This window comes from Lepidochelys olivacea (genome assembly GCF_965140295.1).
Source record: "Lepidochelys olivacea isolate rLepOli2 genome assembly, chromosome: 1".
In the NCBI taxonomy this organism is placed as follows: Eukaryota; Metazoa; Chordata; order Testudines; family Cheloniidae; genus Lepidochelys; species Lepidochelys olivacea.
Genome location: NC_140411.1, coordinates 59,728,772 through 59,750,690, shown reverse-complemented (window position 1 = coordinate 59,750,690; position 21,919 = coordinate 59,728,772). Strand labels below are relative to the sequence as shown.

The window sequence follows — 21,919 nt, the reverse complement described above, 5'->3', positions numbered from 1 at the left end:
AAAAGACCATTTTTCACGGTTCGTGATGCGTTTTTCATAGCCCTGAATTTGGTGGGACTCTACACACAGGCAATACAACTTACAAAAATAACAAACACAGATCATACTATAATCGGGAACAGAAATAGGATGAGAGATTTTGAGCAACGAAATGCATGTGAGAAAACCTGCTTATATTTTTTAAAAATTCACAAGCCAATAACCTTTTACGAGCACAGTAATGAAAAATGTACAAAAGAAGAAATAACAGAGGCACATTGAAACACAACAAGGGGATCTCAGAAGCAGGTGAAGTGAGAGAGAACTAGGAGAACTTTACAAATTTTGCAGTAAAACTCGTATCATGGCATAAATTAAAGTTTGAAACTATGGGCCTGATGCTGTAAATACTAGCTACCAAGTGTAGTGCTAACTACTGTAAATAGTCCCATTGAACTATAGTATTAAACGCTATGGCTTCCATCCAGCTAAAAGCTTAAGACTTAAGTGTTTAAGCATGTGATATCCATCCCACTGACTTCTATGGGACTAGTTATGCGCTTACAGTTAAACATATACTTAAGTATACTTAAGTCCTTTGTTGAATCAAGGCCTATATCTAACTGTAAATACTTGGGACCTAAATCAAAACTTGTTATTAAAGCAACACTTTCTTAAAAGGAGAAAAAGAAAATGGAAAGTAGGAAATAATATTTTTCTTAATTATGCTAGGGACCTCCTTCTCCATTACGATGCCCTCCCAGCTAAGCTATCTCTTGTGAGGGCCCTTACCTGTGAATGGGAATTGGACAGAAAGCTATGTATTTTTATTTATTTCAATTGATAAAAAACATCCATCCAATGTTACAATTAGGAACCAATCTTCAAAAGACTGCTTTCCTAAATCCCCCATAACCATCCACTGACAGATTTCTCCAGCACCATCTCTTATAAATTCATTTTCTTCTTCCTAGGAACAGCCAAGGGGAACAAGGGGGCCTTGGAGTGTGGCCTGGTGGTCAAAAAACTTTGGCTTTGACAAACAAAAGTAGATGTCAATGAAAGATGAGAGTGCCAATTACCTTTCAAGAGGAACTAAACATGGATTATAAAGATCCCTAAAATTCCTCAGATGAAATCCTGGCTCCACTGAAGTCAATAGCAAAACTCCAATTGACTTCAGCTGGGCTACATTTTCACCCTTCTGTCTAGTGGAGGGGAAAGTTCATTTTTCAGATGTATATTTTCATTACTATGTTTAGGGCTTTAACCAAACCACTAATACCTTGCCTCCATTGAGTGCAGAATATTCCCTTTAGAATCTGCATTTGCCACATGCTATTTCTTCTGTTCATAAAGGGCTTGACATGACATAATAAACATACCCGCTGCACACGAATGCCTTGCAAAGCAGCTATTCTACAGGGTGTTGGCTGATTACCACTGCTACCCAATCCAAGCTGGCCATTACCATTGTAACCCCAGACATAGACCTAAAAAGGAAGATTGAGATTTTAATTAGTTTGCTATGTAGTTTCTCCACTTCTCTTGAAAAAAAACATATCTATTTTACAGTGTTATAACGTGCAAGTCTCTGCAATGACACCTCCAAAGAAACTTTCTTCTTCTAAAAGGGGCAAAGAGTCCTGAGGCACCTTATGGAGTAACAGACGTATTGGAACATAAGCTTTTGTGGGTGAATACCCATGCATCCGACGAAGTGGGTATTCACCCATGAAAGCTTATGCTCCAATACGTCTGTTAGTCTATAAGGTGCCACAGGACTCTCTCTCACTTTTACAGATCCAGACTAACACAGCTACCCCTCTGATGTCTCTTCTTCTAGTGATTTATAAAAATATTTTTGCACATTATATGGCAGGTCGCACACAACTCCGGTTGACAATATCAACTATACAGTGCACTAAAATTCTACCCCATGTATTCTGTTTGCCCAGTCCAAGTCTTCCAGGAATATATCATCCAATACTTAGAATTTTTAGTACATAGAAGTGGACTACTAGTAACTGTTCTGTTCCCTGGTATGCAAAGCAAGCTCTGCTTCTAGCTTCCTTTTTCATAGAGCTCATCTCTTATTTAAAAATTGATCCCAAAAGAAAACAAACAAAAATATCTTGAACTGGAAGAAGCAGGTCTTAAACACAAGTGATATAGTCTGAGTAAACTTAAGGACATTATTCTGAATACTTCAAAAAAGCATCTGGGGAAGTATATTTCACTACTCTGCTACCTCTTTAGTGAAAAAAGTGTTCCATTCATTCAAACGCTGAACTGCAGGTTTTATGAGTTTTATCACATTAATAAACATAACCTATTTGCAATAGCAACCAATTATGGACAAAGAAAAAGAAAAAAGCACTGTCCCTATGGCATCTGTTTTGAAAAGCCTTTTAGATATGTTCAGACAAACTGGAAAAGACAAAACATGTGAATTACAAATAAGAGTAAATCCTGCATGAGTGGATGTGTAAGATTTTTTCAGTCTCTTTTCCTGAAATCTAAACAAAAACTCCATAGGGGAAAATGACAGTTGCTCATCTGTAACTAGAGTTCTCAAAGATGGACTCTACGCATTCACCATCTTGGGTAGAATGCTTCAGAGCAGCACCTGTTGCACTGCTCTTGCACCCCCTCCTCTCATTTTTGTTCCTGAACTTTCTGAAGACCAAAGGGTGTGGTTTTCCAGCCATCTCAGTTCCTGCACTGCTTCCTCAGATTCAAGAATATAATTAGGACTCTGAGGAAGAGGCAAAGGTGAGCATGGACTGGGAATATGTAGAGTCCAGTTCCATGCACTGTACAATTTCTCAAAGAACTCCACTTACAGGTAAGCAGCCTTCATTTCTTCTTTGAGTAGTCTGTACACCTTCCCACTCTTGGGATAGTTTGATAAGCAATACTGTCTACTGAGGACACAGCTGGGACACACAGACCTAATTAAACAGTGTCTTGAGTACTGCCCTAACAATCTGTGCATCAGATCTGGATGCTAAAGCAAGAGAAAGCAATATTTAGTAAATGTGTGTACAGAACTCCGTTTCAACTCTGCAGATTTCAATAATGGAAATATGTCTAAGTCATGCCAAAGAACCTGCCTTAGCCCTAAGTGGAATGTGTACTAACTTTTACAGGACAGAGGCTTTGTGGCTCCCCTTAATACACAGTCTAACCCATTAGGCAAGCATTGAGATGAAATAGCCTAGCCCTTACTATTCTCTCTGTAAGATATAAAGAGATCTAGGGACTACCTAAAGAGAATGCCTCTGACCTTTTAGCATCTAGGACATAGAGTTCTGGCTCACTTAAATGCATGAGGTCTGGAAAGGATATTGATAGACTAATTATTCACTTAAGATTGAAATCAGTTATTATACGCTGGGAAGGAATTTAGGATGTGTGTGGAGGATTACTTTGTCCTTGTGGAACACTGTGAATGGTGGAGACACCATCAAGGTTTGCAGTTTGCTTATACTTCTGGCAGCTATTGTTTCTATAACAAATACTGTCTTGATTGACAGGTGAACCAGTGAACACACATGTATTGGTTCAAAGGATGGTCTCATTAAATTGAGTAAGGACTAGATTAAAATCCCATGATGGCAGGGGAGTTTCTTGTCTGGTGGACAGATGTTCACTATACCCTTCATAAATCTCTTAACCGAGTCATGGATAAATTCGGTCTGCTGTCCACTGCTAGGCTGAAACGGCAACTAAGTGACTTTCAGCAAGAATACCGATAGGTCAAACAGCTTCTGGTGCAGCAAGTATTCAAGTATGGACTAAATTAATGCTGATGATGAAGATATGTTTTTATCCAATGCCCAAAAGACAATTCTTATCTACTGGAGTCACAGCACTTATGTATAGATTGTTTTTTGGAGTTTAGTAGCATGTGTTGCATGCCTGATGAACAAGCATTTCTCGACCATGCTGTTAAAGTATAGGGACTGTGGGGTCTGAGTGCAAGCTTTGGCTGGCCTCCTGAGAACACACCTGTGGTAACATCACAGGGAGAGAACCATATACTCACCTGGAGAGATAAGGGTCTGGAAGCCACTGCTGCCTTGCCCATGTTGGAGCAATAAGAATTACCATGGAACTGTAGTATTTATCTTTTGTACTTCTCTTTGGATTAGAGGAAATAGGGATAAAGTGTAGAGGAGGCCTATTCCCCAGCCGGATAGGAATGCATTTGAAATGGGCAGGCTGCCTACTCCTGCTCTCAAGCAGAACCTCAGGTATTTGGTATTGTGTCTCACTGCTAACATCTGTTTCTGCCACTGATGGGGTTAGGGACCATTCCTGTAGCTCTTCCCCTCCCTGTCAGCTGATTGACCAGGCTGTTGTCCTTTCCCACTAGGTGAAGTACTATTGAGTAAATGCTGTCATGGATGCATCAGTCCTATAGTACTTTAACTTCCTTGCACTACTATGTGGAAGGAGTTTCTCCTCGTTTGTTCACATAAAGCACAGCTGTCATTTTGTCAGTGACTACTTGGACTATGCTTTAAGTGAAGTAGAAAGAATTTGAGACCTAGATGGATTGCCGTCATCTCCAATACATAGATATGCAGTCATTATTCAAAGTGGTTCCAACAATGAGTTGTTAGGTCAGGGGTGGACAAACTTTTTGGCCCAAGGGCCACATTGGGGTTGCAAAACTGTATGGAGGGCTGGGTAGGGAAGGCTGTGCCTCCCCAAACAGCCTGGCCCCCACTCCCTATCCGACCCCTCCCACTTCCCGACCCCTGCTGCTCTCCTCAGAACCTCTGACCCATCCAACCCCCCATGCTCCTTGTCCCCTAACCACTCCCTCCCGGAACACCCTGCCTCTAACTGCCCCCCAGGACCCTACCCCCTACTCCCTGTCCCCTATCCACACCCCCGCCCCCTGACAGGCCCCCTGGGACCCTACGCCTATCCAACACCCCCATTCCCTGATCTCCTATCCACACCCCCGCTCCCGGACAGACCACACTTATCCAACACACCCCTCCCCGCATTCCCCATCCCTTGACCGCCCCCCCCCACCAGAACCTCTGCCCCCTGCTCCCTGATCGCTGCCCCACCAAACCTCCGCCCCCTGCTCCCTGTCCCCTGACTGCCCCAGCCCCCTTACCATGCCACTCAGAGCAGCATGTCTGGCCGCCGCAGTCCCCGGCGGGAGCCAGACACACTGCTGCGCTGCCCTGCAGGAGTGCGCAGCCCCACTGCCCAGAGTGCTGCTCTCACGGCAGCGTGGCTGCGGGGAAGGGGGGACAGCGGGGGAGGGACCGGGGGCTAGCCTCCCCGGCGGGGAGCTGAAGTGCCAGGCAGGACGGTCCCGCGGGCCGGATGTGGCCCATGGGCCGTAGCGTGCCCACCTCTGTGTCAGGTCATTGAAGTGCACTCCCCATCCCAGGTTGGACAAATTTGACGTAACAGTTATTGATGGTGATGGAGGAACAAATGCAACAGCTATTTAGCACACTATGACTACCAGGGAAGAGATGGGAGCATCTCTTTTGGGACAATTAGCTTTATATAAATGCTCTTTGAATTTGGCAGGTAATTTTTGCCAGCCAATGCTGAAGAGGTTTCATTCTGAAATGAGCATAAAGCATCATGTGTGCCTGAGGCGATAAGAAACAATATTATTATTTGTTTGGGATTCTTTCACAGTTTTATAATAGCAAACTGAATATTCAGGAGTCCTTCTAAGAAGAGGGCTCTTCCTGAGTGGGCATCCAAAATCATCTCGACTTTGGGGATTTTCTGAGTAGGAGGGTGTGATTTCTTCTAAATTATTCCCAGTCACAGATTTTCAAAAAGTACACATGTACAGTCCATGTAGGGATTCCTACAAAGAAGCCTTGATACCAGACAGCTCTGTGCTCGTGGGGAACCAGGGCGCAGTATCTAGCCTGTCTGAACCATGAAAGACACCCTTCCTCCCCCAGCAGTCTCTGCTTGAACCAAAACTGTTCAGAGAAAAGACTTGCAGAGAGCAGTGAAGGGCGTTGGGAGACACACCTAGACCCCTCCTGACAAGGGTGACAAGATTAAGGCATCTCCATTAGCATACAGAATGGAGAACAGAGGCAACTCCCATAGCCTCATCTGCATGAAAGATGGGACAAGGAGACATCTCCATTCGCATACAGAATGGAGAACAGAGAACCACACTGAACTCTGGGACCAGAAGAGCAGGGAAGCACTGCATCATGGGGGATCTCTGCTCCAGATGTTAATGAACCTACACCTGCACACACCCAGCTCAGCAGTTATCAGACCAATTCTAGTAATGAATCCTTGATTGATATCCAATATACTGAAGCAGCCTAATTGAATTGTGAGGTCCCTGGAAGAAAACACCACCCATAGCCAAGAGTGATCAGCTCCTATTGTCTAGCCTAAAGAAAACCCTTGAGTCATCAGTTTACCCATAAACAAATCTAGTGTTCTCCCTTGAACCATTGTTGTTTCTCTACAAAAACCCCTACCTATGTTCAAGTAAGTGTTCTGATGCTTGGATCCAACAATGCATCAGTTCCACTGGGACTCCATCTTCTCCTGATCGTGCAGGGGGCTACGCCTGTCTCCAGCACTCAGGACCCTGAGCTACCACCATCACCTGGGAACCCCGACCAGTTCAAGCCTCATGGAGTGGGTGAGATCTCTCTCTCTCTCTCTCTCTCTATTTTCTTTTCTGCCTGAGATATTAACCTTTAATAATGTAACTGTTATGTTGGTTTAGGCTCTCCTTGTGTAATCATCATTATTATTCAATAAATAACTTTTATGATTAAGCTGGTTGCTTCTCTCTCTCTTTGAACTTTACTCTTCTGTGTCTTTAGGTTCCCCATTTACCCTGCAGCAACACTTCTTTTACCTAAGCTACAGATCCCTGTAGCACCCAAAAATACTGTGGGGTTTGCTCATCAAGTGGGTTACTACCAGTATAATTGTAACATGAAAGCGGGGATAGGGATGTGCTGAACCTGGGGCACATAAAGGTGGCAGCTTGAAAGTGCTGCTTGACCCAGCCCATTCATGGCAGAATGTGCAGGGATCTGTAACAGTGTGAACTGCATAAGTGCCAACATCAGTGAAGCAAGTACCTGAATGGGTACAAGCAAAGAGAAAAGACTCAATAGTCTTTTCGGGAAAGGAACAGCGAAAAGAGAGATGACAAGATGAATTATGAACAGCTGAAGAAAAATCAGCTGTCCGGGCTATTCAGAGGAAGGCAGCTCAACACTGAGGATCAGAGTAGAACACGGCTAGTTGATTTCTCAATTCTAATGACCAGAAGCAGAATAATGGGTTAGGTATGCAGGGAACTTCCAGCCCACTGGCAGAGAGTCAAGCAGGCGAGGAAAATTGGGGAATCTAACCCCAGAGAGAAACAGGGAAGAGACTGACAATGGCAGCAGCTATGTACCATGAAGGCCAAGTACATGAAGGCCAAGTACACCCCGCAACAGGAGTTGTAGATAGCTCAACAACTAGAGCAGGAGAGGCTGCAGCTGAAGAGGGACAGAATGTGTCTGGAAATCCAACAGCTTGCAGACTGAGAGCAGCAGCATCAGTAAATGAAGAGAAGGAGAACCAGTGCCAGTACAAGAAGCACCAACATCAATATGAGAGAGAAGAAAAGCAGAAGTAGTGCTAGTCTGAGGAGAAACAGAAGGACAAGGAACATCAATATCAGCTCGAGATGGAGAAACTGTGCCTTCAAATCCTTAATCCAATAGGTAAAGCCAGACCTCCTGTACCTCTCCTAGTGGGTGGCATAGACTCCAAATTACTTAGAATCATAGAAGATTAGGGTTGGAAGAGACCTCAAGGGGTCATCTAGTCCAATCCCCTGTTCAAAGCAGGACCAACACCAACTAAATCATCCCAGCCAGGGCTTTGGCAAGCCCGGGCCTTAAAAACTTCTAAGGATGGAGATTCCACCACCTCCCGAGGTAACCCATTCCAGTGCTTCACCACCCTCCTAGTGAAATAGTGTTTCCTAATATCTAACCTAGACTTCTCCCACTGCAACTTAAGACCACTGCTCTTTGTTCTGTCATCTGCCACCACTGAGAACAGCCGAGCTCCATCCTCTTTGGAACCCCCCTTCAGGTAGTTGAAGGATGCTATCAAATCCTCCCTCACTCTTCTCTTCTGCAGACTAAACAAGCCAAGTTCCCTCAGCCTCTCCTTGTAAGTCATGTGCCCCAGCCCCCTGATCATTTTCGTTGCCCTCTGCCGGGCTCTCCAATTTGTCCACAACCTTCCATCCTTCATCACTTTAGGGGGGGGGATGACATGGATGTGCTTCTTATTGCTTTCAAAATGGGGTGTGAACTGAATAAGGTGGGGAACGAGGACATAGTACAGTAGCTGACTCCAGTACTGTCTGGGACAAAGGTCTTGGACATTTTCACCGTTATGGGAAGGGGGGATTACAAAGATTAAAATAATTGTAAACAAGCTTTTTTGACAAAGTTTAAACTGACTCTTGGTATATATAGGAGAAGGTTTCAGGAAATTCAGAGAAGAAAGGGGTATGACCTATGCTAAGGTTTCAGCTCTAATTAGGTATTATGTAAGGAAATGGGGAACTGGTTGGAGGGTCAAAATGGTCGATGAGTCCTACAAATTAATGAATATAAAACAGTTCTATAAACTCTGCCACCCTGATCTGAAATCAAACAAAAATCCTAGAGATATTATTATATCTGTGAAATTGGCAGACCATTATGTGGCTAGTCATCCTGGTTTGATAGAAAACCTAACAGGCATGGAATGGGATCAGAGTCCAAGGACTGGGCCTAAACTGAGACCCACTCCCAGGGGGGAGGGAAACCAATGGGAAAAAGCAGTGTGCCATACATGGCCAGCAGAGTCACTTTATTCGCAATTGCCCAGGTTGCCCATTGAGTCCCAGGTACAGTGCTAGAAATGTCAGCTGAACATCAACCTCACAGAATTATCTGTGTGACTGAGAGAGGAGGGGAGGGACGGAGGGAGGGAGTCACAGAACATTATATGCCATCAGCAGACAGGCTAACACTGAACCATTTACACCCCAATCCATTGCCTACAAGTCACGCTGCACCCTCCTGGGTGCAGATCCATGGCATAGCTAGTGGGAATGGAACGGAAGGTGGTAATCAATGGAGAGACATTCACTGGATGGAGAGATACTAGAGCTAAGATGACAGTTAACCCCCATGTCATGAAACACATGAAATGCTGCCAGGATGTGTAATGCGGGTTAAAGTTCCTGGTATAAAAGCCTTCACTCTACATACAGATTTCTGTACAGACCCAGGAAGGGTCTGGGATGCTGGTTGCAGGTATAATAGAAGATATTCCATATTCGTTGCTTTTGCGGAAGGTTTCAAAGCAGAAAGGATAAATCAGGTCTCCTCTGTTAGTCCCAGAGTAGCAAGAGATTGTGTTAGCCAAAATGCTAATGGGATAGCTGACAGGGATAGATCTCCCCTGTCAGTATCCAAGAGGAATCACGTTTCAGAGTAGGAATCAAGTTACTTTCTCAGTGTATGCAAACAAATACCTGAGCAGCAGGACTGACAAGACCTACTGACTTGCAGGGGAATTCTCTGGGTCCTAAAGCCTAGATCAATGAAATAAGCTCTCTGCCTACCTTTACCAGGCACTCGGGGGAAGTACAGAGCATGGTGAATGCAGTATTTCCAGCCAAAAGTAGGGACACTGTGGCAGCTGTGGTGTACTGCAAAAACTATGACATCCACCCTAGGATGGGAAATGCCCAAGTAGGGTGTAAGACATCTGCTTGGGAGATGACAAAGGTAACTGTTGCCAGGAAGGAGGGGAGAGTTTTTCCTGCAATCATTGACTGCTTGATGGTCTGTAAAAATGTAATTGACCCTGAGCAAGGTGGGAGAGGGAATTTTGTTCACCTTGACTCAGTATGTGGGGAACATTAGACCACCACCCCAGTAGGGTGAGGGGAACAATGCTCCTCCCCCTTCCTCCAGAGAAGCAGAGGTTAGGCTACCTAGGAACCTATGGGGAGGTGGGGCAGAGAAAAGAATCTGGCAATAGCAGAGGTTTGAAAAAGTCTTCCTTGCTTGATTCTTCTGCTGTTAAAAGCAGCACATGGTTGAGAGTTGCTTCACAAGGAGCCAGTCCTGATATATTTCTCCCTATGGCCCAAAGAATTGCTTCTTGTAACATCTCCAGGTGGGGAAGCAACCAATCACTTGAATGACAAAGGGACACTATACACACTCTCTGGAAATCAAATGGGAGGTATAAGTGAGAGAACTAGGTCTCAAGTGTTTAGTATCAAGGAGTAACAGGGGAAAGAAGAGCCATATGAAAGCTCAGCCGCACAGGTTCTAAAGATAGAAAATATGCTGGATGGTTATCAAATGACTCTGTATGGATTTCTGAATGGCGTATGCTGATTTACTAGCAGAATGTTTATTATCTGAATAGTTGAAATGGGAAATTATGAAAGATAACAGCAGAAATGCCTCCAGGAAATAAAACTGTCCAGGCAATAAGTCTATCAGTTTCCTTACACAGCTCCAAGGGTTGCACCCTGGTACGTGGTTCACAGTGTCACTCACTCAAATTAGGCCCAGCCACCCCTCTGTCACAATGGATAGGTGGCCAAACCAAACCTGAGTGGTGCTGAGACCCCATGTGCCAGGAGTGAGGAGCCATGCCCAGCCCCGTGGGACAGGAGCCACCACTGCAGGCTTACTTTCCAACCCCCACATTCCTGCAGCTTCTCCTGCACCTCAGTTTTAGGGTTGTGGTGCCAGGTGGAGGGTGTGTGTGTACATTATATATATATATATAAATAATGGTGGGTTGCAAAAAAAGACAATACAGTTGGTGGGTCACTTTAGTTAAAAAAGTTAGGGAACCACTGGATTAGAGTCTCAAAAACTAATGTTGGGTTCAAATATTTATTCTTAAAAGAACGTAATGAATTAATTTTAAATGAATTATTTTCTGTTTATTGCAGAGATTTGTTCTGAAAGGGGTAATTTTAGCTAATTTGGGTAAAGTATCTCTTAAATGATATGTTTATATATGTGGTGGGGACAGTGGAAACAAGTAGGACCATTTCTGATGAAAACTTTCTGATGAAAACTTTCTTATAACAGTACAGATTTTGGAAGTTACAGATTAATATTACTTTTCTCAGCAGTTTTAACTGTGATAGTGCTTGCAAAGGTAGATGCTATCAACAATTTGTAGCCAATAATGCTGAATAAAATAAAATTCAGTCAGACAAATTAACTTTAAATTTAAGAACATTCTTACCTCCCCATTTTCTACAACAGCCATTGAGCACATCTGTCCACAAGCTATATTAACAGCTATCTTATTTTGTAGGCAGCTGGTAACTCTTCGAGGAATTGGCTGATTAGCTGTTGAACCAGATCCAACCTGTCCTGAATTATTATAACCCCATGCATACACCTGTTATAGAAGAGTCATTAACAGAATAAGACTGTAACATATTACTTTAACCAAATGTCCAAGAGATATAGAAGTTATATAAACTGCACATATTAAAAAATACATTCTAAACATATGTGGATTACAGGACTGCAGCAACTCTTTTCTATGCATCTAGGAAAGACACAGAAATGGTTGTTTCCCTTTTTATTTTCTTCCAGAAATCTGACAACTCCTTTCAACTCTAATTTCTAATGCTCGACTAGTTAAAAAAACAAGAAGAAATAATATAAAAGATTATGCATCCTGTGGGGTATACTTGTGATTCTTTGTCTACAGAGTTACTGAAAGAAAACAAAATAGGACAAGTAACTGAACACCAACAATATCTCAGAGTGTAACAGAACAATACTTTGTACCTCAATGGGTTTAGATATTTAACTGTGGTGATCCTTCCACATATGCACAGAGTTTAATTTACTGCCAAATTTAATGGTGTGAACAAATTTTTCACAGCAGGGCACAGCGGGAGAGGTCATAGATATTTTTAGCCATCCTTTGCAATACCAAGTGCTGTTCCTTCATTAGGATCAGCTATCCCATAAACAACTTCCTGCAATTGTGGGTGGACAAACATTGATAAACCTCAGATCTTCCAATTATTATTAAATATTTATATCACAGCAGCACCTAGAGGACAGCCAGGCCAGGTCCCATTGTGCTAGGCATTGTATGTTTTTCTCTTTCCAGCATCCTATATAAATCCCATACAAAGGAAAATGCAGTTTATGCAGATTTATGCTAACTCTTCTCACCTCTCCATCAGATGTTAACACCATGGAATGGTGAGAGCCACAGGCGACTTCAATTACTTTCTTGTTTACCAAGTTAGTAGAGACTTGACAGGGAACTAAACCATGATTTGTTGTACCATTGCCCAGTTGACTATAAGCATTATGGCCCCATGTGTACACTTCTCCTTCTATAATAAAAGTGTGAAAAATCAATTTTAAAACATCTACTTATCTAATAACTATGCATCACAAGATGACAGAAAATGAAAAGTCAAGTTCAACAACGGTGCACACTTCCATATGCCCCCTACGCTATTAATCCTGTGTACACAAGAATGCTATTTTTTCCCCAGTGTTCAATAAATGTCTAAAAGGGTAATACCAAGAGAATCACATTAAAAGAAACTGATAGGAGATAGTGTGGTCCAGAAGAGAGGACATAGGAATGGGAGTCAGATGAGACCTGAATTCTATTCCTAGCTCTGCCACTTCTGGCCCTGGTCAAGTAATTTGTCTCTGTGCCTTGGTTTGCTCATCAAAACTGGAATAATGATACTTTCTATTCTTTGTAAAGTACTTTGAATTCCTCAGATGAAAAGCACTATACTGTGCTAAATACTGTCATTATTTATTAATAAATAATATCAATAATATATTATTAATTATTAGTAGTATTATTATCATTATTGAAATATACCATCTCCACTTTGTATCATTGAAAAGTATATTTTCAAGCATTTTAGGAGCCATAGCATCCTATCAGGAAGGTTAAACAATGTTTGATGTACCACTTCATCAGGTATCTATTGGGATATGAACTACAGAATAATTATTAATCCTTCCACAGAATCTATACCTTTGCATTTTCCCTAATACTATATCAGTCTAAGAAGCAGGATTGTCCATTTCACTCTCACAGCTCAGGTCTCTCACAAATAATTGGGCCAACTGAAGAAGGCACACATTTTAAAAATACAATATTCTCACCACACATTACCTGCAGTAGTAACAACAACATGAGGACCACTTCCATAGCTCAGACAGGCTATCTTTTTGCCACATAAAGTATCTAATCTCTGTGGTTCAATAGTGCTCTGAATGTCGCCTGTTCCCAAACAGCCACTGCAGTTGGTGCCAAGCACAAACACCTGTTATAAAATCTTATTGTTAATGTAGCACATTCTTTATTACGACTGTAACATTTACCATTTAAATTAAAATAATCAATCCTAAACTTTCTTTATTCAATAATTAATGTATGATACTTCTCCAGGGTCTATCATCATAATTCTGGCTTCACTGCTAATCTATCTTGAATTAATAATGAATCAAATATTTACCAAATAATATTGCACTAATATACACTTTCTCTGATAATTACCTCATCATTTTCAGTTGCATACAACACTTCATTACCAGCACTACCAAATACACAGGCTTGACGAATTAACTTCAGTTCTTCTTGAGAGCAGAGAGCAAAAATTGGCCATTTTCCAACATCCAACATCTTCAGGGCTGATAAGAAAGTAGCATGTATCACCTGCTGAGATTAAAAAGTGATATGAGATATTTAGAAAAAAGGAAAATGTTCAACCTTGTACAATGAAAGGGCTAAATCTAAAGAAAAATAAAGCAGTAGATAAGAAAGGGTATTACTTTCTTCCCCAACCACAAAACAATGTCTTATTTCAAAAGTAAGCTCTGGACAGACAGTGATTAAAAAAACAACCCTACACATCATGATAAAGAACAAAAGAAAAAATTAGAGAAAAGCACCCAATAACGTGTAGACATACTGAGACAATCAGTTCTGTCTCTAGTTTTCCAAAATTTATATTTCAGAAATTAAATTCCCTTGCTTCCAAGAGAGAACAAGAAGCTATTTTTATGGACTTAGCTTGTGCAGCTTAAGTTCAATGTTCTGTTTCTTGGACTATGACAAACATAATTAATAGTTTTCCCTTTCAATATGTTATGCATGGTTGAACTGTATTACCTATGACTAATTTAGGCCCTTATTCCACAAACATTTAGATTCTGATCCAAAACCCACTGAAATCAATGGGAAAACATTCATTGATTTCAATGGGCTTTGGTGCCTAAGTCTTTTACTTCAGTGGGACTACACCTGGTAGTAGGAGTTTGCAGGATCTAGCTGTCTTTCCAATGTCTGTACAGCACTAAAAACAATGTTTGTGTTAACAGCCACTATTCAGTTACACACTTAAGAATATGTCTAACTAGAGGCATGACACTAGCTCAACTGTAGTCAATGCAGCTACTCATGATGAAAGCTAAGCACATGCTTAAGTGCCTTGCTAAATGAAGGTCTAAATAATGGTCATAAACCCTTGAAAAACTCCATTAAAGTGCGACTATATGCAGTATATGCCACTGATTTGGGGAATTCACCCATGGCTTGTGGCCCCTTTGTGCCAGCTCAACAAGTGCATAGGAGCCATAAAGGGTTTCCCCAGCCCCTCTCCATAAGGAATACCCATGCACAGTAGGCCCTGATACTAAACTGGGAGGAGTGGTAGATACGCTGGAGGGGAGGGATAGGATACAGAAGGACCTAGACCAATTGGAAGATTGGGCCAAAAGGAATCTGATGAGGTTCAATAAGGATAAGTGCAGGGTCCTGCACTTAGGACGGAAGAACCCAATGCACAGCTACAGACTAGGGACCGAATGGCTAGGCAGCAGTTCTGCAGAAAAGGACCTGGGGGTGACAGTGGACGAGAAGCTGGATATGAGTCAGCAGTGTGCCCTTGTTGCCAAGAAGGCCAATGGCATTTTGGGATGTATAAGTAGGGGCATAGCGAGCAGATCGAGGGACGTGATCGTTCCCCTCTATTCGACATTGGTGAGGCCTCATCTGGAGTACTGTGTCCAGTTTTGGGCCCCACACTACAAGAAGGATGTGGATAAATTGGAGAGAGTCCAGCGAAGGGCAACAAAAATGATTAGGGGACTGGAACACATGAGTTATGAGGAGAGGCTGAGGGAGCTGGGATTGTTTAGCCTGCAGAAGAGAAGAATGAGGGGGGATTTGATAGCTGTTTTCAACTACCTGAAAGGGGGTTCCAAAGAGGATGGCTCTAGACTGTTCTCAATGGTAGCAGATGACAGAACGAGGAGTAATGGTCTCAAGTTGCAGTGGGGGAGGTTTAGATTGGATATTAGGAAAAACTTTTTCACTAAGAGGGTGGTGAAACACTGGAATGCGTTACCTAGGGAGGTGGTAGAATCTCCTTCCTTAGAGGTTTTTAAGGTCAGGCTTGACAAAGCCCTGGCTGGGATGATTTAACTGGGAATTGGTCCTGCTTTGAGCAGGGGGTTGGACTAGATGACCTTCTGGGGTCCCTTCCAACCCTGATATTCTATGATTCTATGATTCCTGTGCAGGAGCCAGAGAACCAACTTTACACCCTCCACACACATAGGAGACTATCACCTGCTGAGGCTCTGCGGGTATTCTACGTGGATGGGAGAGTGACTGTGGTGATCCTACACCTCGGCAATTCTATACCAGCGCAATGGCCCTGACAGGCTACTGCAACAAGGACAGAAGTTAGTCTTTTGGGCTGCCCTATCCTGTGATGGAGGACGAACCAGCCCCCAAACAGATCTCTAAATGAAAACCAGGGTGGATAAAAATCAATGATTTTTTTTTTTTTTAAAACAGAGGTTTTTTCCTCAAAAAGCATTTTATCAAAAAAATCCGATCTAAAGATAGTTTTAATTAAGATACATTTTAGCTCAAAGATATCTCATCATGGAATAGGGATTATAAATTCTAATTCTGTACTAAGAGACAATATATTCATGTTTAAGAAGAGTTTTGTAAATGAGTTCCAATAGTTCATGAATTAGGGACCCAATCTTATGGGCTTCCCAGGGCTTCTGTATAGATTATTTAGGTTAATCTTTCTATCTACCCAATGGGACTCAGTGCTCAGTCTAGAAGATACGATCAGAGATGCTGAGTTTTGCAGTTCTCAAACTGTGGATTTGTGTCTACAGAAATAACATGCTTGTTAACAAAAAAAATTGGTTTTAAAAAATAAATAATGTATAGAGATGAGAAATAACAGACCTCAACCCTATTGTCCCTCTGCAAATTTGTGTACACAGAGTGAATCCCTTACCTCTCTCTAAAAGTGCAAAGTTTCAAAAGGTTCAATGAATAGAAAGAAGATTGTTGGGGGCGGAATAGATCTGGACAAGGAGAAGAAGTCTGGAGATAAATGTGAGAAGGGAGGGACAGGCAGTGGAAACAAAAGTGAAACGGTTTGAGCAGCATATTCCAGAAGTCTTGAGGTCTTTCTGAGCGTAACCTTCATTAATCTGAGATCTACCATACCATTCTCTCACTAGAAGGGAAAACCTACAATGGCAGCAGGCCATAAAAGAGATCCAGTTTGGGAATAAGAACCATACAAGAAATATATGTTTGCTGGTGATGTTTTAAAGAAAGTCACACCAGTGAACTTGTGGAAGTCACTTAAGCACTTGGATTCAGAGACTGTTGAAGTGATAATCTCACTTTTAACAGCAGTAGCTTCTTCTGCCAGGGTAGAAAGAATATTTTCTTCCTTTGGACTAATTCATTCCAAACTGAGAAATCATTTGGGACCTGAAAAAGCAAGAAAGCTTCTTTTTCTTTTCCAGATTATGAAGAAACAGGAAAATGAAGGTGAAGATGACTAAATTAGCTGCAGAAGCCAATATTTTAAGTTTCTCATGTTAACCTCTCTGACACAGTCAATTTAATTTTTGGTTTTTTAAAAAATATGTTTCATTCAAGTATTTTAAAAACAATTTTAACAGAAACAAACCTGATTTTAAAAAACTTGAATGTTTAACTAAATTCAAAAATTCATATGGTTGTTTTGTTAAAATATTATATGTTTGATGTTGAAGAAAAAAATCCAGAATACACAACGTTGCTGGTTTAGTTCCATAAAACAATTTACAGGTCTGTCTGGTGATATTCTCCTCCTAATACAGCATGGTAAGAAAATCCTCCAAATATTAATGATTAACCTATTGAGCTGGAGATAGTTCACTTCCCAATGACTTCATAAATATCTGCTTCAATTAACTTTGGTAAATGAAATAACCAAACAATCATTCATTTTCTGATATAGCTGTAAAACTAATCTGAAAAGTTTTCAAAATAAATCACTTTAAAAATATATAGTGTGTACCTTCTAAAAATGAAACCTACATCTATCTCTGAGTTGTGAAGAATATGTATTAAGGTTATAACAACCAACAAGAATGCACTTTTATGTAGAAATTTATGATTAAATCGAGTCTTTCTGACCGGTGATTTAAATCATGATTTAAATCCACCCTGATGAAAGCAAACTATTTATTTATTTCAAATTCTTAGCTATTGACATCATTGCAATATTTGTAAAGACCTAGTTTTTCAGTTTAGTCTAATCTGGATGTTAGTTACAATTTGTGGCAAACAATAAAAACTTAAGTGATAGCCTAGCCCAATGAAATAAATAGCAAAAAAAAAAAAAAAAAAAAGTGAGGATTTCACCCCTGGTTTCTTATTTTTATGTATTCGTTTTTAAAGGACAGAATTTAAATAGATTTGATTTTAAGCCAACAATTCTAAAATAGTCAAACAAACTGTTTTAAAGTAATATGTACTTCATAAAAATTAGTCCATCAGAGAGATTAAAATAGCAGTCAGTCCTTTGTTGAGGGGAGGTAGGGATGGGAAAGGATTTAATAATAGGTATTTAAAAAAAAACACAATTACTACTAAATATTCATTTTTAAACAAGCATTTCAAAACTATTCATCATATAACTCCCCCATCATATACTTGAAGATATTAAAAACTTTTAAAAAATTCATAATCCCCATTACATTACCAAATCTTTTGATGAAAAAGAAAACCTCCTTCAAAAGTCTACCCAAGAACACCCTTGCACTTGAAAAATATCCACATTTATTTTCAGGCGTCTGAAATAAACAAAGTCTTCATTATCTTCCTCCTTTGTGGTTTTAGATGTATCTGTTTCAATACTGCTTCAGATCACCAAATATATAATCTTTGTGAATTTATCTATCATTTAGACTTCCATATGTAAGTATAAAAATGTCTTCTGAATAAGGATAAAATCCTCCCATTTAGCACAAGCCAATTACCTCATAACAAGTTTGCAAGTTTAAACAACCTAAACAAATAATTCTCCACCAAGACTTCTCTACTGAAATAGTGTCTGAGCCTCAATCAAAATTCCTTCGATTTGTATGTTATCAGTGACTATTTATCACCAAAGATTGTAGAATTCAAAGTTTTAATAAAATTTTGCATCAAATAGAGAACAGCTTGTTTCTCCAAAGTTACACTGATCCTAAAACAAAGACAATAAACTTTGCAATTATGGGGCCTAATGACCTGCGTAACAATCAAGATAACTGCCAGCTGCAGTGAAAAGCCTTGGAGAGGCAGCCCAGGCTGGGCCCATCACAGTCTGGTCAATGTATCTGCCCCATCAAGGGCAGATTGCAGAGACATTTTAGCCACCAAGCAGTGCTCTACAAAACTACCCAAAATTCATCCTGGAAAGCCTCGGGGAACTGCTCCTGATCGTGATCTTCATCTGTAGAGGAGGTGTGTATCTTTCTACCCAAAAGATCAAAGCACTTCAAGTCCTTTGGGGAGAACTTGAACCTGTCCTGATGGACTCTGTCATTCAATGCCGTGATCACCAAGGAATTCAGGGCTGGATGGGAATAGAACCCCTCGAACCTTTGTAGAGGCACAAAACAACACTTCAAGTGCTTGGCCACCAGTGGTCCTGAGACCAGCAAACCTCAAAGTGCCCTCACAGGCTCAAGGAGCACCTCATTAACTGGAAAGCCACTCTCCCCGGGACAAAGGGCTGGAGAATGTCCACAAGTTTATGGGTATTCTTCTGCAGAAACTCCGCCTAAATTCCAAGGGACAAGGTCACATGACATAAAAGGTCCTGTTAAGCCTTGAACTCCTCCAGGATGGAAGGAAAGGATGAACCAGGCAACACTGCATTGTCTGGGGACGAGGCAGAGTCTCTTGGTGGGAAAACTCCAACAGCTCTGCAGGAAGGGAAACTGTGGGCATCTGGACTTGCAGCTGATCTGCAACTACCAATGCCACAGAAGCTGGTGATCTTGTTTTTGATTTGGCTGACAAGCAAGTCCTGTGGGAGCAAGGAGCTTCCCACTAAGCCCAAGGGGGCCACTGGTATGGGTAAGGCATTGGCGGCCAGTAGGCGCCACACCAGGGGCCTCCATCCTGACCTTGGGGGTGCATGCCATCCCTGGTAGCTGTATTGGTCTACTGATGGCCTTCACACTTCCTCCAGTGAAGTGGAATGGGAGGACGAGGATCCTGACTCTGAAGCAGAGGTGTGTCAGGATCTCGTAGACATAGGAGGAGCAACTCTAGAGGGAGCCAACAGGCAGTCCGACTCGTCAGTGGCCCAGAATGAGGTTGGAATTGGCTCTCCCATGGTAGTTGGCACCAATGGTGCAGAAGGCAAGATCAGTCCCAATGCAAACAGTACCAGAGCACCCGCAAGCCTTGACGTTGAGGGCGGTGACAACCTCCGTGGAACCATCCCCAGCATCGACTGCATCAGTGCCAAGGAACGGCCCAGTACTGAAGAACCTTGTACTGTCTCCGATACCATGTCCATACCAACACCTGCAAGGGGTGCTTCCTGGTGCTGTGCAAAAGGGCTCAGGAGTTCAGCTGCATGCTCTAACTGGGGGGCCATTGCGGGCACCAACCTCACAAATTTTGGACCAGCAGTGAGGACAGGACCGAAAAGCAGAGCAAGGTCACTGCAGCCTGTTACTACAACATTACTGACACTGTCGCTACTGGCATTGTTCCCGTTGGCACCAGACTCAACAGACACTCAGAGGCTGGAACCAGAGTCCACGGTACAGGGTGTCTGCCCTCACTACCCTCTATCTAGGGAGGGTCGAAGGCACCCATGCCATCCTGTTCACCAGAGATGGCACCAGAAGAGTCACCCCAGGAGTTGGAGCACTCACAATCAATCATATGTGGCCTCTTCTTTGGTACTGATGGCGGAGAACAGCTCCTGCACTTCTTTGGAAAGGCCCGTGCCCCAGAACAGGAAGCAGCAGCACTTTCCAAGCCTGAGGAGAATCTGCAGCCTAAGGAGGTCCTCAGTACTGGCTCAGGCCTCATGGCCTGTTCAAAGCAGGTGCTGCTTCGGGCAAAGGTCCTGTGTCACCTGAGTCCTCTTTTTGAAAGACCTAAAGATCGAACAGCAGCACTCTTTAAACTTGGCTTTGCCAAGACAGAGCAAACACCACATGTGGGGGTCACTGTTGGGAATCGCTAATTCACACAAAGTGCAATGCTCGCATCCCAGTGAGGGCATCACTGGGGAGAACTACTGTTACCACTGTGCTATAGTCTAGAACTTTTACTCTAACACTACTGACTATTACCTAGGTACAATAATACTAGGCTTAAAAGATAAATTGCAAGATTGTGACGCAGCAACCACAGAGAGCTCCAACTACAGCCAACAGGCAGTGAGAAGGAACTGAGGGGACTCGAGGCAGCGCCACCTCATATAGCCCAGGGAGGGGCAACAGGCATGAGGCACAAGCACTGCCCATCTATGGGTACTGCTAGGCAAAAGTCTCCACCTCTGGCATGCGCACACACCTACTTGGAATACATGTCTGCATCTACTCAAAGAAGAACTGATTAAAAGCCTTATTTATTTTTCAATGCACCCTACCTAAAGACATTCACTGAACAGTAAGTCAAAATAATATTGAATGCATCTATAAATAAACACAGTGGCTAAATGCCTTCTTCAGTGCTCTGCATTCCTTGTTTGGTACTGTTTAACATTTGATTATGAACACAAAACCAATGAAATGTTTGTCTAATTAGGTCAGAAAGTAATACTTCAATGTTGATATTTGATTGATGTGCAGTTTTTGAGTTTTCTTTCTTTTTAAAAATATCACAGACTCTTAAAGTGACTGCTTTTCACAATGTCACAGACTGTTCTCCAAGCTGCATTTGCTGATGTGATGTAGCCTGAAGTTCTAAAGAACAACCACGGTTTATCTCCATCTGCACAAATTTCCTGGCTTTCATGAACATGGACACTGGTTTCTTAAAGATTTAGAGTCTGTGTTTCAGTTCTCTCCTATCTGCCCAGCTGATGGGTCAGAACAAATAACGGTGTGGTTTTCTCTTCAGCAACATCCCTAGTCTAGAGGCACTCAGAGATACCCTTATATAAAATGTAATGAAAATTACAGCATTTCTTTAACATTACTTACAATCTAAAATCATACATTGTAGGAAACAATGAAAAAAAATTACCATCAAAACTGCCTAATACAAATATTGTTATATTAAAATCCTCGTAAAATATAAAAATAGAGATGCTTTAATACAATTTACTAACACCCATGAATTAATTAGAAATCTGTCTTAGGAATTAACAGATGTGTTCGACACAGTAAGGGACTGAGATGATATTTGTGGCTCCCTTATTTTCAAAATTGATCTCCTTGACTTCCATACTCCACGTCCAATTTTCTCCAAAAAGTCTGAAAGGTTTTATGAACCCCTGGCCTGACAATCTAATAACTCCATATAAGACAAT

General features: G+C 41.8%; 1 protein-coding gene across 9 annotated transcripts in view; it reads right to left on the bottom strand.

Moving 5' to 3' along the window:
* RCBTB2 (RCC1 and BTB domain containing protein 2) overlaps nucleotides 1-21,919 on the bottom strand; it is an 84,302-nt gene that overhangs the window by 48,068 nt on the left and 14,315 nt on the right. For all 9 annotated transcript variants that reach the window (XM_084610930.1, XM_084610931.1, XM_084610933.1 and 6 more), the window contains 5 exons: nucleotides 13,615-13,773; nucleotides 13,231-13,381; nucleotides 12,255-12,421; nucleotides 11,302-11,460; nucleotides 1,365-1,472 (listed from right to left, as the gene is read on the bottom strand). In XM_084610930.1, coding sequence (XP_084467056.1) covers nucleotides 1,365-1,472; nucleotides 11,302-11,460; nucleotides 12,255-12,421; nucleotides 13,231-13,381; nucleotides 13,615-13,773 — 744 coding nt within the window. The remainder of the gene's footprint in view (nucleotides 1-1,364; nucleotides 1,473-11,301; nucleotides 11,461-12,254; nucleotides 12,422-13,230; nucleotides 13,382-13,614; nucleotides 13,774-21,919) is intronic.